The sequence below is a fragment of the Scleropages formosus genome, chromosome 5, assembly GCF_900964775.1.
Source record: "Scleropages formosus chromosome 5, fSclFor1.1, whole genome shotgun sequence".
In the NCBI taxonomy this organism is placed as follows: domain Eukaryota; kingdom Metazoa; phylum Chordata; class Actinopteri; order Osteoglossiformes; family Osteoglossidae; genus Scleropages; species Scleropages formosus.
In genome coordinates, this window is record NC_041810.1 from 3,074,195 (window position 1) to 3,094,270 (window position 20,076).

At 40.6% G+C, this 20,076-nt stretch overlaps 3 protein-coding genes and 1 non-coding gene across 4 annotated transcripts; 2 read left to right on the top strand and 2 right to left on the bottom strand.

Annotated features, from left to right (window-relative positions):
- Positions 1 to 1,409: 1,409 nt before the first annotated feature.
- On the bottom strand, positions 1,410 to 4,611 carry LOC108926668 (zinc finger protein 154-like). The gene is made up of 3 exons (XM_018739516.2): positions 4,234 to 4,611; positions 3,397 to 3,508; positions 1,410 to 3,261 (listed from the first exon to the last, which is right to left on the bottom strand). The coding sequence occupies exons 1-3, from the start codon at positions 4,486 to 4,488 to the stop codon at positions 1,955 to 1,957; spliced, it is 1,674 nt and encodes a 557-aa protein (XP_018595032.2). The 5' UTR covers positions 4,489 to 4,611; the 3' UTR covers positions 1,410 to 1,954.
- A 114-nt stretch (positions 4,612 to 4,725) lies between these two features.
- On the top strand, positions 4,726 to 4,797 carry trnaa-ugc (transfer RNA alanine (anticodon UGC)). The gene has a single exon. It is a non-coding gene; the product is annotated as a tRNA-Ala (tRNA).
- A 4,485-nt stretch (positions 4,798 to 9,282) lies between these two features.
- mmp17b (matrix metallopeptidase 17b) lies at positions 9,283 to 13,620 on the top strand. Its single transcript, XM_029251851.1, has 12 exons — positions 9,283 to 9,449; positions 9,634 to 9,766; positions 9,968 to 10,121; positions 10,233 to 10,341; positions 10,701 to 10,878; positions 10,979 to 11,155; positions 11,733 to 11,826; positions 11,912 to 11,985; positions 12,603 to 12,752; positions 12,900 to 13,121; positions 13,216 to 13,510; positions 13,605 to 13,620. Exons 1-12 carry the CDS (start codon positions 9,303 to 9,305, stop codon positions 13,618 to 13,620), a joined length of 1,749 nt encoding a protein of 582 aa, XP_029107684.1. The 5' UTR covers positions 9,283 to 9,302.
- A 953-nt stretch (positions 13,621 to 14,573) lies between these two features.
- On the bottom strand, positions 14,574 to 17,853 carry LOC108926669 (putative uncharacterized protein F40H6.5). The gene is made up of 9 exons (XM_018739517.2): positions 17,749 to 17,853; positions 16,938 to 17,055; positions 16,681 to 16,844; positions 16,365 to 16,486; positions 16,098 to 16,159; positions 15,816 to 15,916; positions 15,343 to 15,554; positions 15,071 to 15,170; positions 14,574 to 14,917 (listed from the first exon to the last, which is right to left on the bottom strand). The coding sequence occupies exons 1-8, from the start codon at positions 17,813 to 17,815 to the stop codon at positions 15,075 to 15,077; spliced, it is 942 nt and encodes a 313-aa protein (XP_018595033.2). The 5' UTR covers positions 17,816 to 17,853; the 3' UTR covers positions 14,574 to 14,917; positions 15,071 to 15,074.
- Between the last annotated feature and the right edge of the window lie 2,223 nt (positions 17,854 to 20,076).

A 20,076-nucleotide genomic window follows, 5' to 3' on the forward strand; every position in this document is an offset into this window, starting at 1 on the left:
TGTTGCCGGGTAGGCTCCGGTTCCCCGTGACCCCGTATGGGACAAGCGGTTCAGAAATGTGTAGTTTCGTTCCTATCTGCTCGTATAAGTGAAAAGCCGTTTCAAAAAGAGAGTCTGGGGCAGCCGCTTGCAGCCAAGTTTCCGTAAAACAAAGAAGGGCAGCCTCTCGAAATTCAAAAGCATACCTTGCATATGTCCTTATCTCTCCCATTTTATTCTGAATTTAGCGCAGGTTAGCTAGGATTATAGCAGGTAATGCCGGTCTGGATCCCCGTGACCGGAGTCTCCTCCTGATTCCTCCCCATCTCCCGCGCTTTCTCCTCCGGGCTGTTGATCTGCTGGGCTCGCCGCAACCGAAAGCCGTCGACCCGGTCCGCCTCTCAATCCGTCCTGCTGGTCGTTTCAGATCATTCGGAATGTTGTCCAGTAGCCCGGGTGCCGCTTGGTCTGTCAATCCCATTGGAATCCGGAGAGCCAGGAGTATCAGTATGTTTCGACTATAACTGATCAATCGCTGGCTGTCTCGCACTACGCCAACGCTCGAGTCCATGTTGGCAACGTCACACGCCCGGCGTTTACACAAAACAAACACAGTCCGATAAACAGTATAACTTCCACCACTTTCACCACACGCAAAAAACATCCACATGCTTTTGAAGTCCAATTAAAAAGATGTACAAAGCAATCACAAAAACAAAAGAACAAAAACACCAACACACCAGATCCCTAAAGCAGGTAAGCGAGTCGCCAGCTGAAACAATATACATATTAAAATAAATGAGCTGGTCAAAATCAGCTAGGAAACTAGAAAGGATTTCCCTGTATTAATACAATAAAGACAACATCTTGATAAATAAAAAAAGCAGTCTGTGGTCTAAAAATTACTGATTCTAGAAACTGGGCTATTCATTGGAAAATTTGTAAAACAAGTTTCCACAAAAGCAGAACTTTTTACCAACCTAATTATTTACTCCTATGAACCATTCACTTAACATGGGACAACCAACATGTAAAATAAGTTACATACATTTGAAGACTGTTTCTTTATGCACAAATATTTATTAATGAAATTCAGTTATTTCAACTGATTTTAAGTGATACATTACTGACGTGACACAATGAACAGGATCACAAGACCATGCTGTATTGCTGGCTACTGTAACATCTGGCCATGCACAGATTTTATTTACACTGATCAGCCACAACATTAAAACCACCCATATGTAGGTCCTCCTAATACTGCCAAAACAGCTGACCCATCGAGGCATGGACTCCACAAGACCTCTGAAGCTGTCCTGTGGTATCCGGCACCAAGACGTTAGCAGCAGATCCTTTACAGTAAGTCCTGTAAGTTGCGAGGTGGGGCCTCTATGGATCGGACTTGTTTTTCCAGCACATCCCACAGATGCTCGATCGGATTGAGATCTGAGGAATTCGGAGGCCAACTGAACACCTTCAACTCTTTGTCATGTTCCTCAAACCATTGCAAGAACAATTTTTGCAGTGTAGCAGGGCGCATTATCCTGCTGAAAGAGGCCACTGCCTTCAGGGAATATCGTTGCCATGAAGAGGTGCACGTGGTCTGCAGCAATCTTTAGGTAGGTGGTATATGTCAAAGTAACATCCACATGAATTCCAGGACCCAAGGTTTCCCAGCAGAACATTGCCCAGAGCCTTCACCTGTCAGTGGTTTTAATGTAGTGGCTGATTGCTGTACTATGTTTAGCTTGTCCATCCTTCGTAAACAGGAGCTGAGAATGCTCAAAATCTAAACATCTTTGCCTTAACACTGTTTACCACAGATGTAGTACAAATTTTACTTTCTTAAATTCAAAATGCAAGTTTTTCCTTTGTACATAACAAGAACATACTGATACAAACAACAGTTCTCCAATGCAAAATGACCATGTATAATGATTAATAGATATACAACATCTATTTAAAAACTACGAATTCATGTTGGCTGCTGTTCCCGAAATACGTCATTACTGTGCAACTGTTCAGAAAACAGCAGATTCTCTTCAGTATGAATTCTCAGATGTCTTCTCAGGCTATCTTGCAGAGTAAATTTTTTCCCACACTGCATACAAATATATGGTTTCTCTCCAGTGTGAACACTCAGGTGCCTTTTGAGAACATGCAACTGAGTAAAACTTTTGTCACACTGAGTGCAACTAAATGGCTTTTCACCAGTGTGGATTAGCTGGTGAATTTTCAGGTGACTTCCCTGAGTAAATCGCTTCTCGCAGTACATACATATGTACGGTTTCTCTCCGGTGTGAATTCGCTTATGCCTTCTTAAGCTGTCTTTCAGAGAGAAGCTTTTCCCACAGTGACTACAGCTGTATGGCCTATGACCAGTGTGGATGCTGAGATGTCTTTTGAGAACATGGACATGAGTGAACCTTTTCCCACACTGAGTACAACTGAATGGTTTTTCTCCAGTGTGAATCAGCTGGTGTATTTTTAGATGACCTCGCTGGGTGAAACTCTTCCCACAGTGCGTACAGTTAAAACGTCTCTCTCCTGTATCAGGTCTTTGGTTGGTCTTAATGCTTTTCAACGAAGGAAGACTTTCATTGTGGAGATGGCATTCTCTTTCACGTGACAGAGTGAAGTTGAACTTGTTTGAATTGCAGTTCCCCGTAAGCTGTGTGTGTCTTGCTGCATACAGATGTTGCTGCACAGCTGGATCTTTTTTAAAATCTTGTCCATCATTTTCTGGCTCCATTACCTCTTTCTCTTTGCCTTGACTGTACCAAACAGGCTGTATACGAACCACCTCTATCCTTGCCTCACCACTACAGGTAGACAACATTTCAAGCTCGTCTTTAATGGTTGCAGATTGGACTGTGACAACTTCTGATTTCATATCTGGGAAACCCAAGCAAGACACTCTGTCGCTATCCTCAGAAGTACGAGCAAGATTTAGTCTTATCGATGCTGACTGATCTTCTGTCTCCTCTCGAGTGTTCGAGTAACCTGGAACTGAAGTATTTCTTGCTTCCAGAATAGACTTCTGTGAGTACAGACTCTTTGTTGGACCATGCAAAAATGCTGTCTGATTAAAACATTGGGTAGGAAACTCATATTCCACTTCTGACTTGCAGGTCGCCACCAGCCTATTGAGGTGCTCCTCACTCAGTCTGGTTAGGTGCCGTTCTGTGAACTGCTGGGTGATTTCTGTAGATACAACCAGTTGTTGATCGCACTGCTCTTTCTCTGGCAGCACTGCTTTATCGCCGACGATGACTCGAGATTCTGCCGTCAAAGGTACAACAGTGTCGAAGAAAACATGTGTCATCAACAGACATTACAGCTGCAAATTAAGGCACAACATTTTTTTCTTTCTATTTTTAAAAAAAAAAAAAAAAGAAATACGGAAACACTTTTTACCCTCATGACTGATTTCTGGCTTCCTCTGTCGGACAGTTTCTGCAAAGTCTTCCTTAAGTCTTTCGTCTTTGACACAAAGAGGCTGAGGCCAGTTCTCTTCCATGTCTGGATCCTGTGATAAGGGATGACAAAAAATATGTAGCATTGGATGATGGCTGGTGCCACAGCTTTGTACTCAAAGGATCCAGGTTGAAATCCACCTTCCACTGCTGTACCCTTCAATAAAATACGTACCTTGAATTGCACCACTGAGAATCACCAAGCTACATAAACAGGCAAATCATTGTACACTTTTGGGAAAAAAAAACATTTATCCTATGCTTAAAAATGCATACTTCTGAGCAACATTTAAGTTTATTAGCACAAGGAGATTTAAAAAAGTAATAAGCCAGCCTGTCAAGCGATGGTGACAGGTACTAGGCAGCACAGCTGTTGAGGTGTTGTGAAGCAGGCATTCCTGTAATTGAGAAGGTGACACAGCACCTTCTCCATACACTTTATTGATCCTCTACACTGTACAGTACAGGGAAGCTTTTTTAATAGCTGACTTAAAACAGCATCAGTGACCACAAGGCAGCACAGTGGTGCAAGGAGACAGGTTCTATCCCGACTGTGGAGTTTTCACTTCCTCCCCGTGCTTCCTCGGGGTGCTCCGGTTTCCTCGCACCGTCCGAGAACCGTTTCATTGAATAATTGGTGACTAAATGTTGTTGAGTGTGACTATGATGTTACACAAACGAGCTACGCTGAATCATTCGAGGCGAACGGAGCTTGACGAGGGGCTGATAGAACAGATACAAGTTGTTTAGCTCCTTCCGCACGAGGCCGACCACAAACCTGGTTGTTTTGAACGGCAGCTGTCCGCGCGCCGGGTCTCGTGCCCTTGGCGCGTGGGCGGGCCGCCCTCAGCTCGCTCTCCACCCGCTGCAGCTTCTTCTTCAGAGCTGCGTTCTCCTTCTGTTGGCACGAAACCTCCAAGCGCCAGAAAGCGCAGCGCTCCTCGAAGAGTTTGCTAATGTCCGCAACAGCCGCCTTAACCAGCAAATCCATGATAGAGGCCAGCTGGGTCTGGAAAATAACGCAGTTCGTCATTTTAGAAGCGCAGTCTTTTGACGACGTCAGTTCACCGGTGTTTTTCCTCTTGCTAACTATATGTGAGGAACTATGACGAGGTATTATAACACAACGTCCCAGAAAGCTGTGTTTAAAGTGCCAGTCAAGTAACGCAACAAAATACTTCCGGTTAAAATACCGTAAATACCAGAGAAGGGGAGCAACAGCAGTAGCGATTGTTTCTAAAACGAGTTCCAGAACTTGTTAGAAGCGGAAGGGGATGTAGCTCAGTGGTAGAGCGCATGCTTTGCATGTATGAGGCCCCGGGTTCAATCCCCGGCATCTCCACAGTGGTAATTTTTTAGGGTCCTTTCATTAATCCCTGGAATATTCCTGTCTTGAGTTCCGTGTAAAATCCAGAAGTAGTTCTCGCCAGTAGGTTGGGTGTCACGCTGGTTTGACAGATTTTTGTTCCATCTGCTTATTTAGGATGTCATAGTTTGTTGATTCCTTTCGTGAATTAAAAAAATACATACTGTAGAGTTCTCCCGTGATTCTTTAAAGAAAATCATCTGAATGTGGCCTCAAAAATTGAATTGTGCCATCAACTTTTTCACTCTATGTCTTATCCCACATTTTTTAATGTATGTAACAGCAAGAGTGACAGCAAGTCCATAAAAAAATTGCGTTAACTCACAAATTGTCAAATATTGTGCAATGTTAAAAATATTGCGTAGAAATGACTGTCAGGTTAGGGCTGACAGTGGGAAAGAGGAAAATACTGGGATCAATCCAATAAATGTTCCCGTAGCATACTTCTTTAAAATTACAGCTAAAATTGCGTTTTGAGGATGCATGATGTGGAAGAAGTGCTTAGAGCTTTTAATTTTGTGCTGCCGTGTCATCCATAGTAGCGTTAACAATGGAACTCTATGTGTTACTAAGTACCAAAGGAACGTGAGTTGCCAAGGAGACAGCAAGTTCTGTCTGACAATTGAAGGATTCGGATATTCCCAACACATAATCCATTCACACTTCCAGTTTCCCTGTATTTTGGAAGGTCTAAAAATACAGCTTACCCACACCCATCTCCCCCCTTCCACAAGACCTTCGACCCCTCCGAACCACCACATTCATGTGGGTCAGATCCGTTGTCTAGACAACAAGGCTTTTTTTCGCACTCTACTACAAAACTTCAACAGAGTAACGAAATACTGGTAGCGAAGCGAATTTAAGAATGTTTAATTGTTTGAAGTATTATTTCAAATGTGCTGTGCAGAAGAGTATGATAAATGATTTTCTGTTTTTGTGTTTATCAGCTGTCTTTGTTTTCTCAGTAGTAATATGGAGTAATGCAGTGCCATATTGTAAATGTGCTTTTTCTATCAACTTATTCCTAAGAAAAACAAGTTTGTATGGAACAACACACATCAATGCATCTGGAAAAGTTCTCTTGCCATTCACCTCAATCTCCGCTTGATATGCAGTACAGTTCAGCAACAGGTGTTAATACACTTACCTCCAACCCAGAACTTTCTCTTCCAGCATTTCCTCTTTTTTCTTCGACGGAATGATATAAATCAGCTTTACCTGAAAATTTTGTTTAAAACTAGACTTATGGACTATAGACTATAACTAGGAAACAATATCAAAAAGGTATCACTTAAACAAGAACTATTATTTAAAACACACACACACACATTTTCAGAACCGCTTGTCCCATACGGGGTCACGGGGAACCGGAGCCTACCCGGCAACACAGGGCGTAAGGCCGGAGGGGGAAGGGGACACACCCAGGACGGGACGCCAGTCCGCCGCAAGGCACCCCAAGCGGGACTTGAACCCCAGACCCACCGGAGAGCAGGACTGCGGTCCAACCCACTGCGCCACCGCACCCCCCTTATTTAAAACAATAAAAAAACAATAAAATATCCACTCTATTTGCAATAAAAATATACACTGCATTTGCATTAGAACCCCTGTAGAATAATCCCCTGTAATACAGTTATGAAATTATTTTCATTAAAACATTTACAATTCTCAAGCATATTGATGTTAAAAAATATTGACAGCTGAGAAGTCGAGTTGAACAACAATCATCGCAACATTTCCTGTCAATAATCCCAAGCACTCCTGTGGGTACTTATGGGTATCACATCTGGAATGATGGTCAAGCCTTGAATTTCTAAATTGTTTTAATATAGTTTTAAATTCAAAGTATCTTATAGAGCAATAAGCGTTCTGATAACAAAAAAAACCAATATATCTAAATAATTAACAAACCAGCTTCCAGTCAAGACTCCCAAGATCATTCATATTTATATAACTGTTTAAGTTTAAAAGTCAAGGTCTGGACAAGGTCAGTTGGTTAGGATAACTGGTTAGTTCAGACAATAGTCTTCTTTAACTATCATATTCAAAGACAAGAGGGAAAGATGGAGCGATATCAGTGAAATCTTCATGGGTATTTTTAAATCCTATACTTAAGAGGATTTAAAGCTACCACCACTAACCAAATGCATCTGTGCATCTCAATTACATTCCCTTTCTCTTCCTCTTCATACATTTGCCTTGCTGCTTTTAGTGACATTATTCTGCGGAGATCAGTTACACACATAAAATTATGATTTCTTTATATCCTTGTTGATTTAAAGTAGCCCGTGTTTGTACAGGATTTGCAGATGTGAATAATTTAACATTGCATGAGTATTGGGGTGCTGGAGATGCCGATCAGTTACATGTGCAGATATATAAAAGGCTTGTTTTTGTCTATTTTTGTGTGTGTTTTGGAAACAAATGAGTCAAAAACGGAAGGAAATCTTTCTAAATCTTCTTACAAGATGGAAAGAGGCTTTTTTGCATCGATATCTTCTTTTAACCCCCTCTCACCCAACCACATGCATAAAATCACAGTCTCAGGGCTGAATTGAACTCCCTCACTGGCTCTGAATTTCCGAGGAGGGAGGTGGGGTGCGGATGGGTTAGTGAACAGACTATTGTGAGAGTTTCTATGGCCTGGACAGTGGGGGATTGCAGGCAGGAGGGAGAAGAGAGGACCACATCTGTTCAGTAACAGAGAGACACACACTTAAAAGAGAAGGTAAGTAAAACTTTGGATTTCCTTGGTTTTTTCCTTGTCTGTCCCCTTCACGTTCTATCTCTGCAGCTGTGCTATCTCAGCTGCCATCCTTTTGTTCATCACTTAAAGTGTAAAGAGACAATAAGTATTTTCAGTAGGTTCTTGGTCTTTGTTTTAGGTATATAATCTATTTTTTTACTTGGTCCTTAGACCATCTTTTGTTTGCCGTCAATCTCCTATTCCGTATTTGTCTGTCCTGTGTGCAGTATACTGTTTTCATACAATGTAGGACCTTCGCTGTTGTCATACTGATAAATAAATCTTCTTATGTAAAAACCTATTAAGATATTGATTCATTATTGCATACAAGCTATCTGAGTTAATTACTGAACGACTAATGCCCCGTCTCCATCTGCCCTTATTGTTTATTCCATATACTTCCTCAGTTTACCATTTCTCCTGAGATATGAGCCCTCAGTCTAATTTTATTGCTTTGAAAATTTCTCCTCTTTGCCCACATCACTTTGTCACTTTACTTAATGAAATGGCACCAGCTAATTTAATCAAAGAGCTTTGTCCTCTTTTTTCATTCTTCTGTTATTTTCTGTGATATACATTCTGTTTTACACTCCTCACCCTTTCTCCTTATGCTTATTATGAATCCAGTTTCCTAAATATTTTCTTTATTTCTCCAGCATTGTAAAAATTCAGCCTGTTTTTTTGTACTCGTTTATTTCTGTAACCAAGGTTTTATTTGCCTTAGATGATGCTTATCATCTTTCTTCAAACTACACACACATTTTTAATGTACTGTACATCTATTTTTTTAAACATATTTTTCCTCAGCTTCTCCTTGTGAAGGACATGGTCACATTTTTTATATTGCATCAAATTTGAATATTTTGTAAATCTGTTACAATCTATAACTGATAATACTACAGAAAGCAGTAGGTTTATTTTTGCCCAAGTTATTTTTTAATTATTATTTCTTTCAACTAAGGAGTTTCACTTTTTGGTGCGCTATTGTGTGTCAGGTATTGCTTTTTTTGTGTTTTGGAGCAAAACTGTAAGGAAATGTAGTGAAATGAAGAAGAACAGGCAAACGAGGCAAATGAAAAAATATGTAATCAGAAATAATATAAAGTCAACTGACTCGTCTTGTTTTTGAGAACTTTATTTTAGTGTCTAATTCAAATAGCTTTGTGTTACCAGTTTTGTGTATCTTGCCAAAGGAATACCAGCATTTTAAGGCTATATGTCAAATACCAACAGGAAAAATAACATTTTAAGGATGAATGTGAAATACTTGATGCAATGATATTATATTATATTATATTATATTATTTTATAAAGCGGGGGTGTGGTGGCACAACGGGTTTGGCCGGGGCCTCCTCTGTGGTGGGTCTGGGGTTTGAGTCCCACTTGGGGTGCCTTGCGATGGACTGACATCCCGTTCTGGGTGTGTCCCCTCCCCCTCCAGCCTTGCACCCTGTGTTACCAGGTTAGGCTCTGGCTTGCTGTGACCCTGCTTGGGACAAGCAGTTGTAGAGAATGTGTGTATATTATATTATATTATATTATATTATAGACTTCTATTGTTACAGCTGATGAGAGCGTAACTGATTTTGTTTTACTTTGCAGAAGTTTGCCTCAACTGTGTGTGAACGTATCACTAAGTTGCTCTTCAGTACTTTTGCCACAAATCAGATCACTTAGAGTTATGCCGTAAAACAAAATTGACTGATTGCCAGAGGACCACCCAGTAGTGGAGAAAATGAGGGCTGGAGTATGGAGCTTATTACTGCTGTACATCTGCAAGCACACAGAAATGGTTCCCGCCCTTCCTCATAACCCAACAAGTCCAGCTCACTCATTCTCTGCCCTTGTTACCCCTACTGAGGATGAAAGCATAGAATTGGTGGTGAGTAACAGTGGAAAAGAAAGAAAGTACTAAAGAAAATAAGTACAGACAAATCAATAATTTGTATCGCTTCACAAGTATTTCATGCTTCTCTATTTCTTTAGCCACTTTCAGTGATTGTGTTGTAACCAGAGAACAGATTGGCATAACAGTGCTCTTTCTGTCCTCTGCATTTCGTATCCAGGATTGGCTGACAAGATATGGCTATCTCCCACCTCCAGATCCTTCCACTGGCCAGCTGCAGGCATGGACAGCTGTTACACAGGCTGTAAGAGCCATGCAGAAATTTGCTGGTCTCAAAGAAACAGGAGTTGTAGGTAAAACAACAAAACGAGTGAAAGCAGTGGCCAGTTTCACTGCTAAATAAGAATGTAATTGATTTTTCTTGTTAAACGTTTTAGACTGACTGAATGGGCATTAGTGATTGGCTAATATTTCTATTTTTTGGGAAAAATATAGAAAAGATTAGCTTATCCAAACTGAGTATGTTTAATATTTTGAAAATGCTAATCATTTAGATGGTGACACTTTGAATTTGATGCGCACTCCACGATGTTCACTTCCGGATGAGGGTGGGGATGGAATTGTGCCTCCTCTACACACAGAAAATCATCATCACAGGCAAAAAAGGAGATCTCCTTCTACATGGAGCCGCAGAAGCATCAACTGGAGGTTTCAAACAAACCTACTTCTTCATTTGTATTTTTTTTACGAGAGATTTTTTAAAATTTCTCGCATATTTTTCATCTTCTCACATATTTCTAATCTTCATACCTTTACTAGGCTGCGCTCATATCCTACCTCCACTGCACTTTCCCGTGAGATGATTCGTTCCCTGGTGTTCTATGCTCTTAAAGTCTGGGCTGAGCCTACCAAGTTGGAATTCCATGAGGTTTGTTCAAGTAATATTGTTTTCCTCATTTTACAGGAAAAATGGGAGCAGATTTACAGATTTAAGATGAACTTGCTGTGTAGTTCAATGGTGCTGGTTCCTCATCTGTTAAGGCAGGTTGGGTGATGCACACAATGGTGGGACATTCATTGTTTTCCAATATCCTCAAGAAAATATAGTGTCCATGTTCAATCTCCTGCTGTATAGTATATTTTGAAAGAGGTTTTCCTTGCTTGAAATTAACATCTCATGATCGCTATATGAAAGAAATGGCAATTTCATAGAAAGAGATTAGGATGGAGGTTACCTCTCTGACTTTTTTCCAATTTACGCTTTGAGTATAAAATATATTTTGTCAGGTGGCAAGTCCCGAGGGAGCAGACTTACAGGTGGACTTCCTGCATGGTTCACATGGTGATGGCTTTCCCTTTGATGGGGTAGGAGGAGCTGTGGGACATGCTTTCTTTCCATCGGACCCCGACAGAGCTGGTGGGGTGCACTTGGACTCAGAGGAAGACTGGTCTTTCAGACAACCAGGTGAGACCAGTAGTCAGCATAAGAAAGACAACACTTTTTACTGGTTTGCCATATTTATGTTTTTAAGTGAATTCTAATGATCTGTGCATGTTTTTTCCAGCTTCTGAGGGTACAGATCTGTTCACAGTCCTAGTGCATGAATTTGGCCATGCCTTGGGTCTGTCTCACTCCTCCTCAAGACATTCTGTGATGAGACCGTATTACCAGGGCCCTGTGGGGGACCCTCTGCGCTTTACCCTGGGGTCCCAGGACAGGGAGCAGATCACTAAGCTGTACGGTAAAAACAAGAGAAGTCTACTTTGCCCAGCACTTGTACACACTAGGGTGGTGTGGTGTAGATAGTAATGGTGCATCACAGTACCTGGGCTTTAGATTTTTACATGGATTTGAATGCATTTTAGTCTGTGGAGTAGGCTTGTTCTCTCTGTTTTCTTATGGGTTTCCTCTGGGTGCTCTGATTTCCTCCTATGATCCGAAGATGTGTTTCAGATGAAATTGTGCATCTAAACTGTGTGAAAAGTGTGAATGTGTCAGTGGCAGTGAGTGTGACTGCCCTGTGATGGACTGGCATCACATCTAGGGTGTAATGTGCCTATGCTTTGAGATGGATTCCAGACTCCAGACCACTGTAACTCTGCACTGGGAAATCATTTAATGAATGAAGGATAAGGAATGAATGAAGGGATCTGTATTGGAAAATCACAGCACTGCAGTTTATGTTATCCATTTACACTTATTTATTTAGCAGGAATCTTTTGACAAAACAATTCTGAAGTGGGAAACAACCATCTTAAAGACTACTGTGATATGTTCTGGATTCAGAATCTTTAACATGTTCAACCTCTGTGCCTCAGGTAAGCAAGACAACCTGCTGACCACAGATTTTCCAGATTTATCCCTGCAGCCTCATTTGAGACACAGAGGGCATCGTATTGCTGAAAAACACAGGTGCAAGAGTCAGCTTATCACTTACAGATCTTACCCGCAATGTACGGTTAAAGCAATTAAAATGTGTACTCTGTGTCTCACACAGCAACGAAGCTGATCGTTGCACAACCAGCTTTGATGCAGTGGCCAGAATAAGGGGGGACATGTTTTTCTTTAAAGGTGAGGCATTGTAGAGTGTCATGGTAATCACTGTGTTTTTACATGTTGACAGAAATGTTATAGCACTGAGGTGCATAGTAAATCCCTGTATCAAACCAAGGGTACTACTGCAAGAGTGGGGTTTGAACTGCAACCTTTCAAGCAGTAGACTCCAATGCTAACCACTATGTTACACACTGACTGAATAGGTTGCTGTAATTCTTTTGCGGTTAATTATTGCAAAGTGATTTGAAGAAAAGAATGAGGTAAATAAATGTAAAAAAAAAAAAAAAATCTGCAAAGCCATTTTTGATAGACATGCTAAATTGTGATGAGTTTGCTAAGACCTGCTAGTCTTTGTCAACCTGTCAGACGGTAGGGATACACTGAGTGACACAAAGCAAATTTTCCTTTTTGCTTTTTTACTTTCATCGCATAGGTAACCAGAACTGCAACGACAAAGCTATTAGGAGCTAGCGAAGTTGTGAGCCAAACACTGCAAAATAAAGTTGCCGGAAAAAATAGCTAGAGGCTGTAGCTTTGTCAGTTTATGAACCTCTTAATACTGTGACGTACTGTAACATTCCAGCTCCTGTTAGAAGAGCATCACACTAGCACAATTTATCTCTTTTCCCCAGATCTTAATATGTGGAGGGTGAGTAGTGGAGGGCTGGTATCAGAGAAGGCAGCCTCTATTCGGCGCATGTGGGGAGGCCTTCCCCCTAACCTGTCTCCTCTTCAGGCGGTGTTTGAGAGACGCTCAGATCACACAATAGTCTTCATCACCGGTGATTCTCTTTCTCTATTCATTTTGTAGCATAATAAGAAATACATGTTTAGAAATAATGAACAAGGTTTAGAATAGGATGTTTTATATGTTGGTGTATGTATGTTTTAGAATATTGTTCATCCAACTGTTTCTCAAATCTTTCCAGGGTCCCAGTTCTGGTTTTTTAATGACCTTGCTCTCCAAGAAGGGTATCCACAACCACTTCATGTCCTAGGGGTTAGAGGAGGAGAGCAAGGGCTGGTGTGGGATACAGAAAAGGGTGTGGTTTGGGGAGATAAAAACAAAAGAAACAGTGAAAGACTAGAGAGTGAGACCTGGAGAGAACTGCTGTCAGAAGGTGTGAATGGAATCACCACAGACAGTGATGGTAAGAGAGAACTGTATGAACATGTGTTCACTGGTATGTTTTTGCTTTTTGCAAGTATCGGTTTCATCAGTCTTTCCATCTTCCTTTCAATTAGGTTCCATCTACATTTTTAAAGACCATTTGTATTGGAAGTTTTCTCATCCAGGCTCTGCCCCTGATGCAGGATATCCTCGAGCCTTAGCTACTGATTGGCTTGACTGTCCTCGGCCCTCGTCAGCTCTTCCCGAGGGTCTCTCTTTTGGTCCTCCCACTGGTAGACAGGAGTTTCATGGAATGGAAACAAAGCAAGAGAGAGACCAAGAAATGGAAGACAAGAAGCGGTTCAGGAAAGATAGGGGCAAAATGGCAAAAGAGCACTTTGAAAGAGAAAGAGATAGTCTGGAGCACTGGTCATGTTCTTGCTTAAATAACAGGGCACCAGCGTGTGAGTGTTTGACTGTATCACTGTCTCTAGTCCTTCTTTTGCCTTTTTTCTGACTGCAGGCTTTGTTCAAAATGATAATTTCTCATCTGAGAGTTATTGTCTTCATGACTTGCTGTGTATTAATGTAAAAATTACGTTAGGACATCACTGAAGTAGAACAAAATTATAATGGAGTACAATACCATTTTACCACACAACATGCTTGATGAATGCAAAGCTTCACATATTAAAATGTAAACTATCCACATCTGTGAGTATACATTTGTTTTGACCATGTACATTCATAAACATATTTCAGTCCTCATTTAGTAGATACCTAGGTTAAATCCCAGTGGTTATTTGTTCTTTGAATAGTGTACAACTTCCCAGTCCAGTTTTCCACTAAGTGAAAGAACATTTGCACCTTCTGCCAGTTCACCTCTAAGGCTTCTCCTTCCTCTTCAAGCTGTAGTTGTCTGAATAAAAGTTTGTTTGTAGATGATGTTGATGAACATATTTCTTACGTTCCAGGAATGTATTAAAAGTTTTAAATTTGGGATTTTGCAGAAGGGATTGTTTCCATTAAGTGAGGTATTGGTGTAACATAAGAAAAACAATACCTATTGCATTTTCCAAGATGATTTGTAAAATGTTTAGATTATGTTCACTTTTTGCTGAAAAACTGAATAAGAAAAATGCAATTTATTTAAATATTTTTATTGTTTAAAGGAAAGCAGTGACATTGCAAACAAAATTGTTATATATGAATTTAAAATGGCTTTTAAATTACAGTTGGAATAAGGGTAGTAGTTTCAATATTAAAGTGTTACTGTATAAAATTATTAAGCTGTACACTTAAACTACTTTCACAATAACTTATTTATAGAGCCTATTCGCAAATCTAAATGACAAATTGTTTAAATTTAAACAAATATTTTGAGGGTTACACAGTTGTACTAATTCCTTTCTATTTTTTCCTTCAGTTATAAATAATAAATATGATTTTCACTACATGTTAAAACACACAATTAACAATGATTGGCATTCTTTTGTGGTAATAGAATTGTATAATATTTTGGATGAAAGTTACTAATAATGCACACACAAAAGATGGACAAATATGAATACACAACACAGAAAATACTTATGAAGACTGATTTGATAAAGACAACCTCTCACACATTTCACCCTGATTTCTTTCACACGTTTCACATAACCAAAAAACAATATATTTTCCATCGTTTCCCATTAATACACCTGAATGAAAATACCAATACGCCAAACTGATGACTGTAAAAATTGCTAATATCCTCTGAAGTACTGGGTTATCCAGTTCAAAGGTCTACGAAATTAAAGTATCTTCAGTGTTCAGACCTCAGGAGGTAATGTTGCACTGTGAGATTGAATGGGGGAAGAGAGGACATTTATTAGTAATTTTTCCAGATCAAAGAGTAGGAGATTAACATAAATTCAATCCATCTGTAATTCATTCATTTCCGGCTAAGTCGTGTTTGATTCCTTTGGGTGTCAGTAACATCCACCTCACCTTCTCAAAAGAGGCCATTGCGTGTTGTGTACTGCACATTGTAAGACCTCCGTCGTCTCCAGCGCCGCCTTATGGCTGCACAACAGCCACACAACAGGCACTATGATAGGGACAGAAAGAAGGAGAGGAAAAATGTGAAGACTGTAATTCTCAAAAATAAATGTAGTTACAAGTTAAAAGCGGTCCTAAACTGCAATTTCCTTTGAGATGAATAAAGTTCTAATCAAACTATGGGCTGAAATGAAGACAGACCTACAAAGTTTAGCACTTACACAGAGGAGGATCCAGAGCGGAATCAGGATGATAACAATACCACAGGGGATGATAATGGCCAAAGCCCAGCCTGGAAATTTCCCACTTTCCACTACACTGGAGGCCCCATGCAGGGGTGTGGTGAGCAGGAAGGTGGGGTTGAATTTAGTTGTAGTAGGTGGAGTTGTAGTGGTGGTAGTTGGTGCTGTAGTGGTGGTGGAAACATCCAAGCCTGAAAGTTACAGTAATTCAGAGTTAGAGAAACTCATGTTTAATCTTCAGTCATCACAACTGCAGTGTTATTCAACCATAATACAACACATCAGTCCATGACTAGTGTTATTTTGAATGCCTTTTGCCTGCTGATTTCAGAATAAATTTTGGGAATCACCCTCATTTAACCACAGTAATATGTGTGGCAGGGATTGATTTTGAAGAATGGCCTGTGGAACAATTTCAAAGATCGGTGAAACAGATTTTACAGTGAACGTACCACTGGCTTTCAGGATGTCTGATAGGAAGTTGCTTGGTTGGTTGATGTCCCCTTCCTTATAGATGTAGGTCATATTTGCTTCAATCACATTTTGTTCATTACTGCAAAGAGGACATAAGTTTCCAGTTAAAAAAATGTAAATATTTTACACAATCTCATTATCATTTTATTTACGTAGTGTTTCAGTAATGTTTTGGTAATCTATAAAGTGAAATAATTTAGCTCAGAAATGTCGGTTTGTGATTGTTAAGGTTAAAAAACATTTATAAAACCTATACTTACATAAAGTTTGCTTGAGGAAAGGTGAATGGAGTTCCATTAGGACTGTTGAGAATATTATTTAGCTGGAAAAAAATAAGAAAAATATGGAAATTGACTGAATTTTGAAATTAGTGGGATAAGATCCTTGCCAAAACACTGGCACTGTTGCAGGAACTCAGATTAAATATTTACCACAAAAGATATTTATGACATTTTAAGGTGCTTCTGTTTTTTTCCAGTCACCACGATTAAAATCAAACCTCACTATTAAAATAGAAATGTGCTCACCAGTTTGTTGATACTCTCTTGGATGAGAATAAAAGTATTGTTTCTCTGTGAGAATTGCTCACTCATATTCACATTAGTAATCTCATAGCCCAAGTCCAAGGCAAAGGAGGTGTTTGACAATTCTGTAAATGATAATGGAATTTTTCCCTACATTAGTCACAAATTCCCATTTCTTAAAAAGGCAGAACTCATGTCTATAAATAATAAAACTTTAAAGATGTGCCATACATATTTTCGCATTAAACAGTGACTTTCAAAATATCTAAATGAGTCTTTCACAAAACACAAAAATGGTAGAAGGAGGCAGAACACTTACTTTCATATGTGATATTCTTAATCTGCACTGGATCGTTCAGTTTTATATTTTCAGATCTAACACGAGGACCCAAGATCTTATTAGCAATGTTGAGGATTTCAGTTTCACTAGGGACTTTTATGGTGATGAACAGAAAGCGGATGTTTAAACGTGCTATTCCAATGCTGAAAAACAAAGAAAAATCATTAGCTGAACAAACACATCCATGTAGAGCTAATAATCAGAAGAATATAACACCAAATTCTAAATTAACTTACACTGTATGAGGAGTTGTCGGGGGAGTAACAGCCAAGGTTTGCCTTGTTGCAGGTGTTGATGTGGTGGTGTGAGTCTGAAGTGTTGTTATTGTTGTAGAATTTGTATTAATCATTCCAGCTGAAACAGAAACACCTGTTAATTGATAGTTGATTGCTGTATTTCCAAAGGTATGTTGTTTTCTTGAACTGAGAGAATTTGGTTATAACTGGATGTGGTGAAATATGAGAAATGGAAAACTAAATACATACTATAGTCATTGTTTCTTATGTAATTGCAGTTGAATAGAACATCTAGTTATATAAATAACTTAAGTGAACATATAAACAGCTTCTGGAGGTTTTGTAATAGTAATAGGAAGTGTGACAGCAGTTGTTTAAACTGAAACAGCACCAGCTTTTTATTAACCTGATGTATTTGTAGCAGCTGAATAAGTAGTTACTAATTTGAAATACTGTATGAAACTGCTTTGGAAGGTGTAGCTAATGTTAGTGCAAATATGGTACTGGTTGTAAACACAGTAGGTGGACAATATGTTTTATTTGCCATTCTTTTATTACCTCTTGTAGTTGAAGCAATGAAAACAGCTGTATCTGGAACTTTGGTTGTACTTGAAAAAAATATTTCTACTTGTAGTAAGAGTGTTCAATATGGTAGAAGCTGAGGCGACTGCATTAGTTGTGAAATGTGAAATTTTAGTGATTATCACAGCTGCAGATGTTGTGGTGGTTTCTGATGTTGCCGTTGTAGTATTTGTACTACATGCCTCTGGTATTCTTGCGGTTGCAGTAGACGGTGCATCTGAGGACGTACCTGCTGTTGATGATCTGACTTCTGTCGTCGATCCTACCGCAGCAGTGGTAGAGGTTGTTCCAGACATCGTCGTCACAGCACTTGTTGATGTTTCTGTTGTAGCTGTTGTAGTTGGAACTCCTGTGGAAGTCGCTGCTGTAGTAGATGTGACTGCTGTCGTTTCAGCCACTGGAGTTGTTGTGGTCATTTCAGGCGTGGTCGCTGCAGCACTTGAAGATGTTTCTGTTGTTGCTGTTGTAGTCGGTGCTTCTGTGGAAGTAGCTGCAGTAGTAGTTGTGAATTCTGTCGTTGTTTCTGTCACTGGAGTTGTGGTTGTTGCAGATGTGGTCGTTGCAGCACTTGTAGATGTTACTGTGGTTGATGTTGTACTTGGTCCTCCTGTAGAAGTTTCTGTTGTTGCTGATCTAGTTCCTGGTTCTGTGGAAGTAGGTGCTGTAGTCCTTGCTGTGACTTCTGTCATCTCAACCAGTGGAGTAGTAGTGGTTGTATCAGATGTGGCCATTGCAGCACTTGTTGATGTTTCTGTTGTTGCTGTTGTAGTTGGTACTCCTGTGGAAGTAGCTGCTGTCGTAGTTGTGACTACTGTCGTTTCTGCCAGTGGAGTGGATGTGGTTGTTTCAGACATCGTCGTTGCAGCACTTGTTGATGTTTCTGTTGTAGCTGTTGTAGTTGGTACTTCTGCGGAAGTCGCTGCTGTAGTAGCTGTGACTGCTGTCGTTTCAGCCACTGGAGTAGTTGCGGTCATTTCAGACGTGGTCGTCACAGCACTTGTTGATGTTTCTGTTGTAGCTGTTGTACTTGGTGCTTCTGTGGAAGATGCTGCTGTCGTACTTGTGACTTCTGTCGCTGTTCCTGCTACTGCAGTAGTAGAGGTTGTTTCAGATGTGGTCGTTGCAGGACGTCTAGATGTCTCTGTTGTTGCTGTTGTAATTTGTGCTTCTGAGAAAATAGCTGCTGTAGTAGTTCGGACTTCTGTCCTAGTTTCTGCCACTGGAATAGTAGTGGTTGCTTCAGATGTGGTTGTCGCAAAACTTGTAGTAGATGTTTCTGTTGTTCCAGTTGTAGTGGCTGCATCTGTAGAACTGGCTGCAGCAGTAGCTATGACTGCTGTCGTTTCAGCCACTGGAGTACTTGTGGTCATTTCAGACGTGGTCGTCGCAGCACTTGTAGATGTTTCTGTTGTTGCAGTTGTACTTGGTGCTTCTGTGGAAGTTGCTGCTGTCGTACTTGTGACTTCCGTCGTTGTTCCTGCCACTGCAGTGGTAGAGGTTGTTTCAGAGATCGTCGTTGCAGCACTTGTTGATGTTTCTGTTGTAGCTGTTGTAGTTGGTACTTCTGTGGAAGTCGCTGCTGTCGTAGCTGTGACTGCTGTCGTTTCAGCCAGTGGAGTTGTTGTGGTCATTTCAGACGTGGTTGTCGCAGCACTTGTAGATGTTTCTGTTGTTGCAGTTGTACTTGGTGCTTCTGTGGAAGTAGCTGCTGTCGTAGTTGTGACTTCTGTCGTTTCTGCCAGTGGAGTGGATGTGGTTGTTTCAGACATCGTCGTTGCAGCACTTGTTGATGTTTCTGTTGTAGCTGTTGTACTTGGTGCTTCTGTGGAAGTAGCTGCTGTAGTAGCTTTGACTGCTGTCGTTTCAGCCACTGGAGTACTTGCGGTCATTTCAGACGTGGTCGTCGCAGCACTTTGAGATGTCTCTGTTGTTGCAGATGTACTTGGTGCTTCTGTGGAAGTAGCTGCTGTCGTAGTTGTGACTTCTGTCGTTTCTGCCAGTGGAGTGGATGTGTTTGTTTCAGACATCGTTGTTGCAGCACTTGTAGATGTTTCTGTTGTTGCAGTTGTACTTGGTGCTTCTGTGGAAGTTGCTGCTGTCGTAGTGGTGACTTCTGTGGTTTCTGCCAGTGGAGTGGATGTGGTTGTTTCAGACGTCGTCGTTGCAGCACTTGTTGATGTTTCTGTTGTAGCTGTTGTAGTTGGTACTTCTGTGGAAGTTGCTGTTGTCGTAGTTGTGACTTCTGTCGTTTCAGCCAGTGGAGTGGATGTGTTTGTTTCAGACATCGTCGTTGCAGCACTTGTTGATGTCTCTGTTGTAGCTGTTGTAGTTGGTACTTCTGGGGAAGTCGCTGCTGTAGTAGCTGTGACTGCTGTCGTTTCAGCCACTGGAGTACTTGCGGTCATTTCAGACGTGGTCGTCGCAGCACTTGTAGATGTTTCTGTTGTTGCAGTTGTACTTGGTGCTTCTGTGGAAGTAGCTGCTGTAGTAGCTTTGACTGCTGTCGTTTCAGCCACTGGAGTACTTGCGGTCATTTCAGACGTGGTCGTCACAGCAC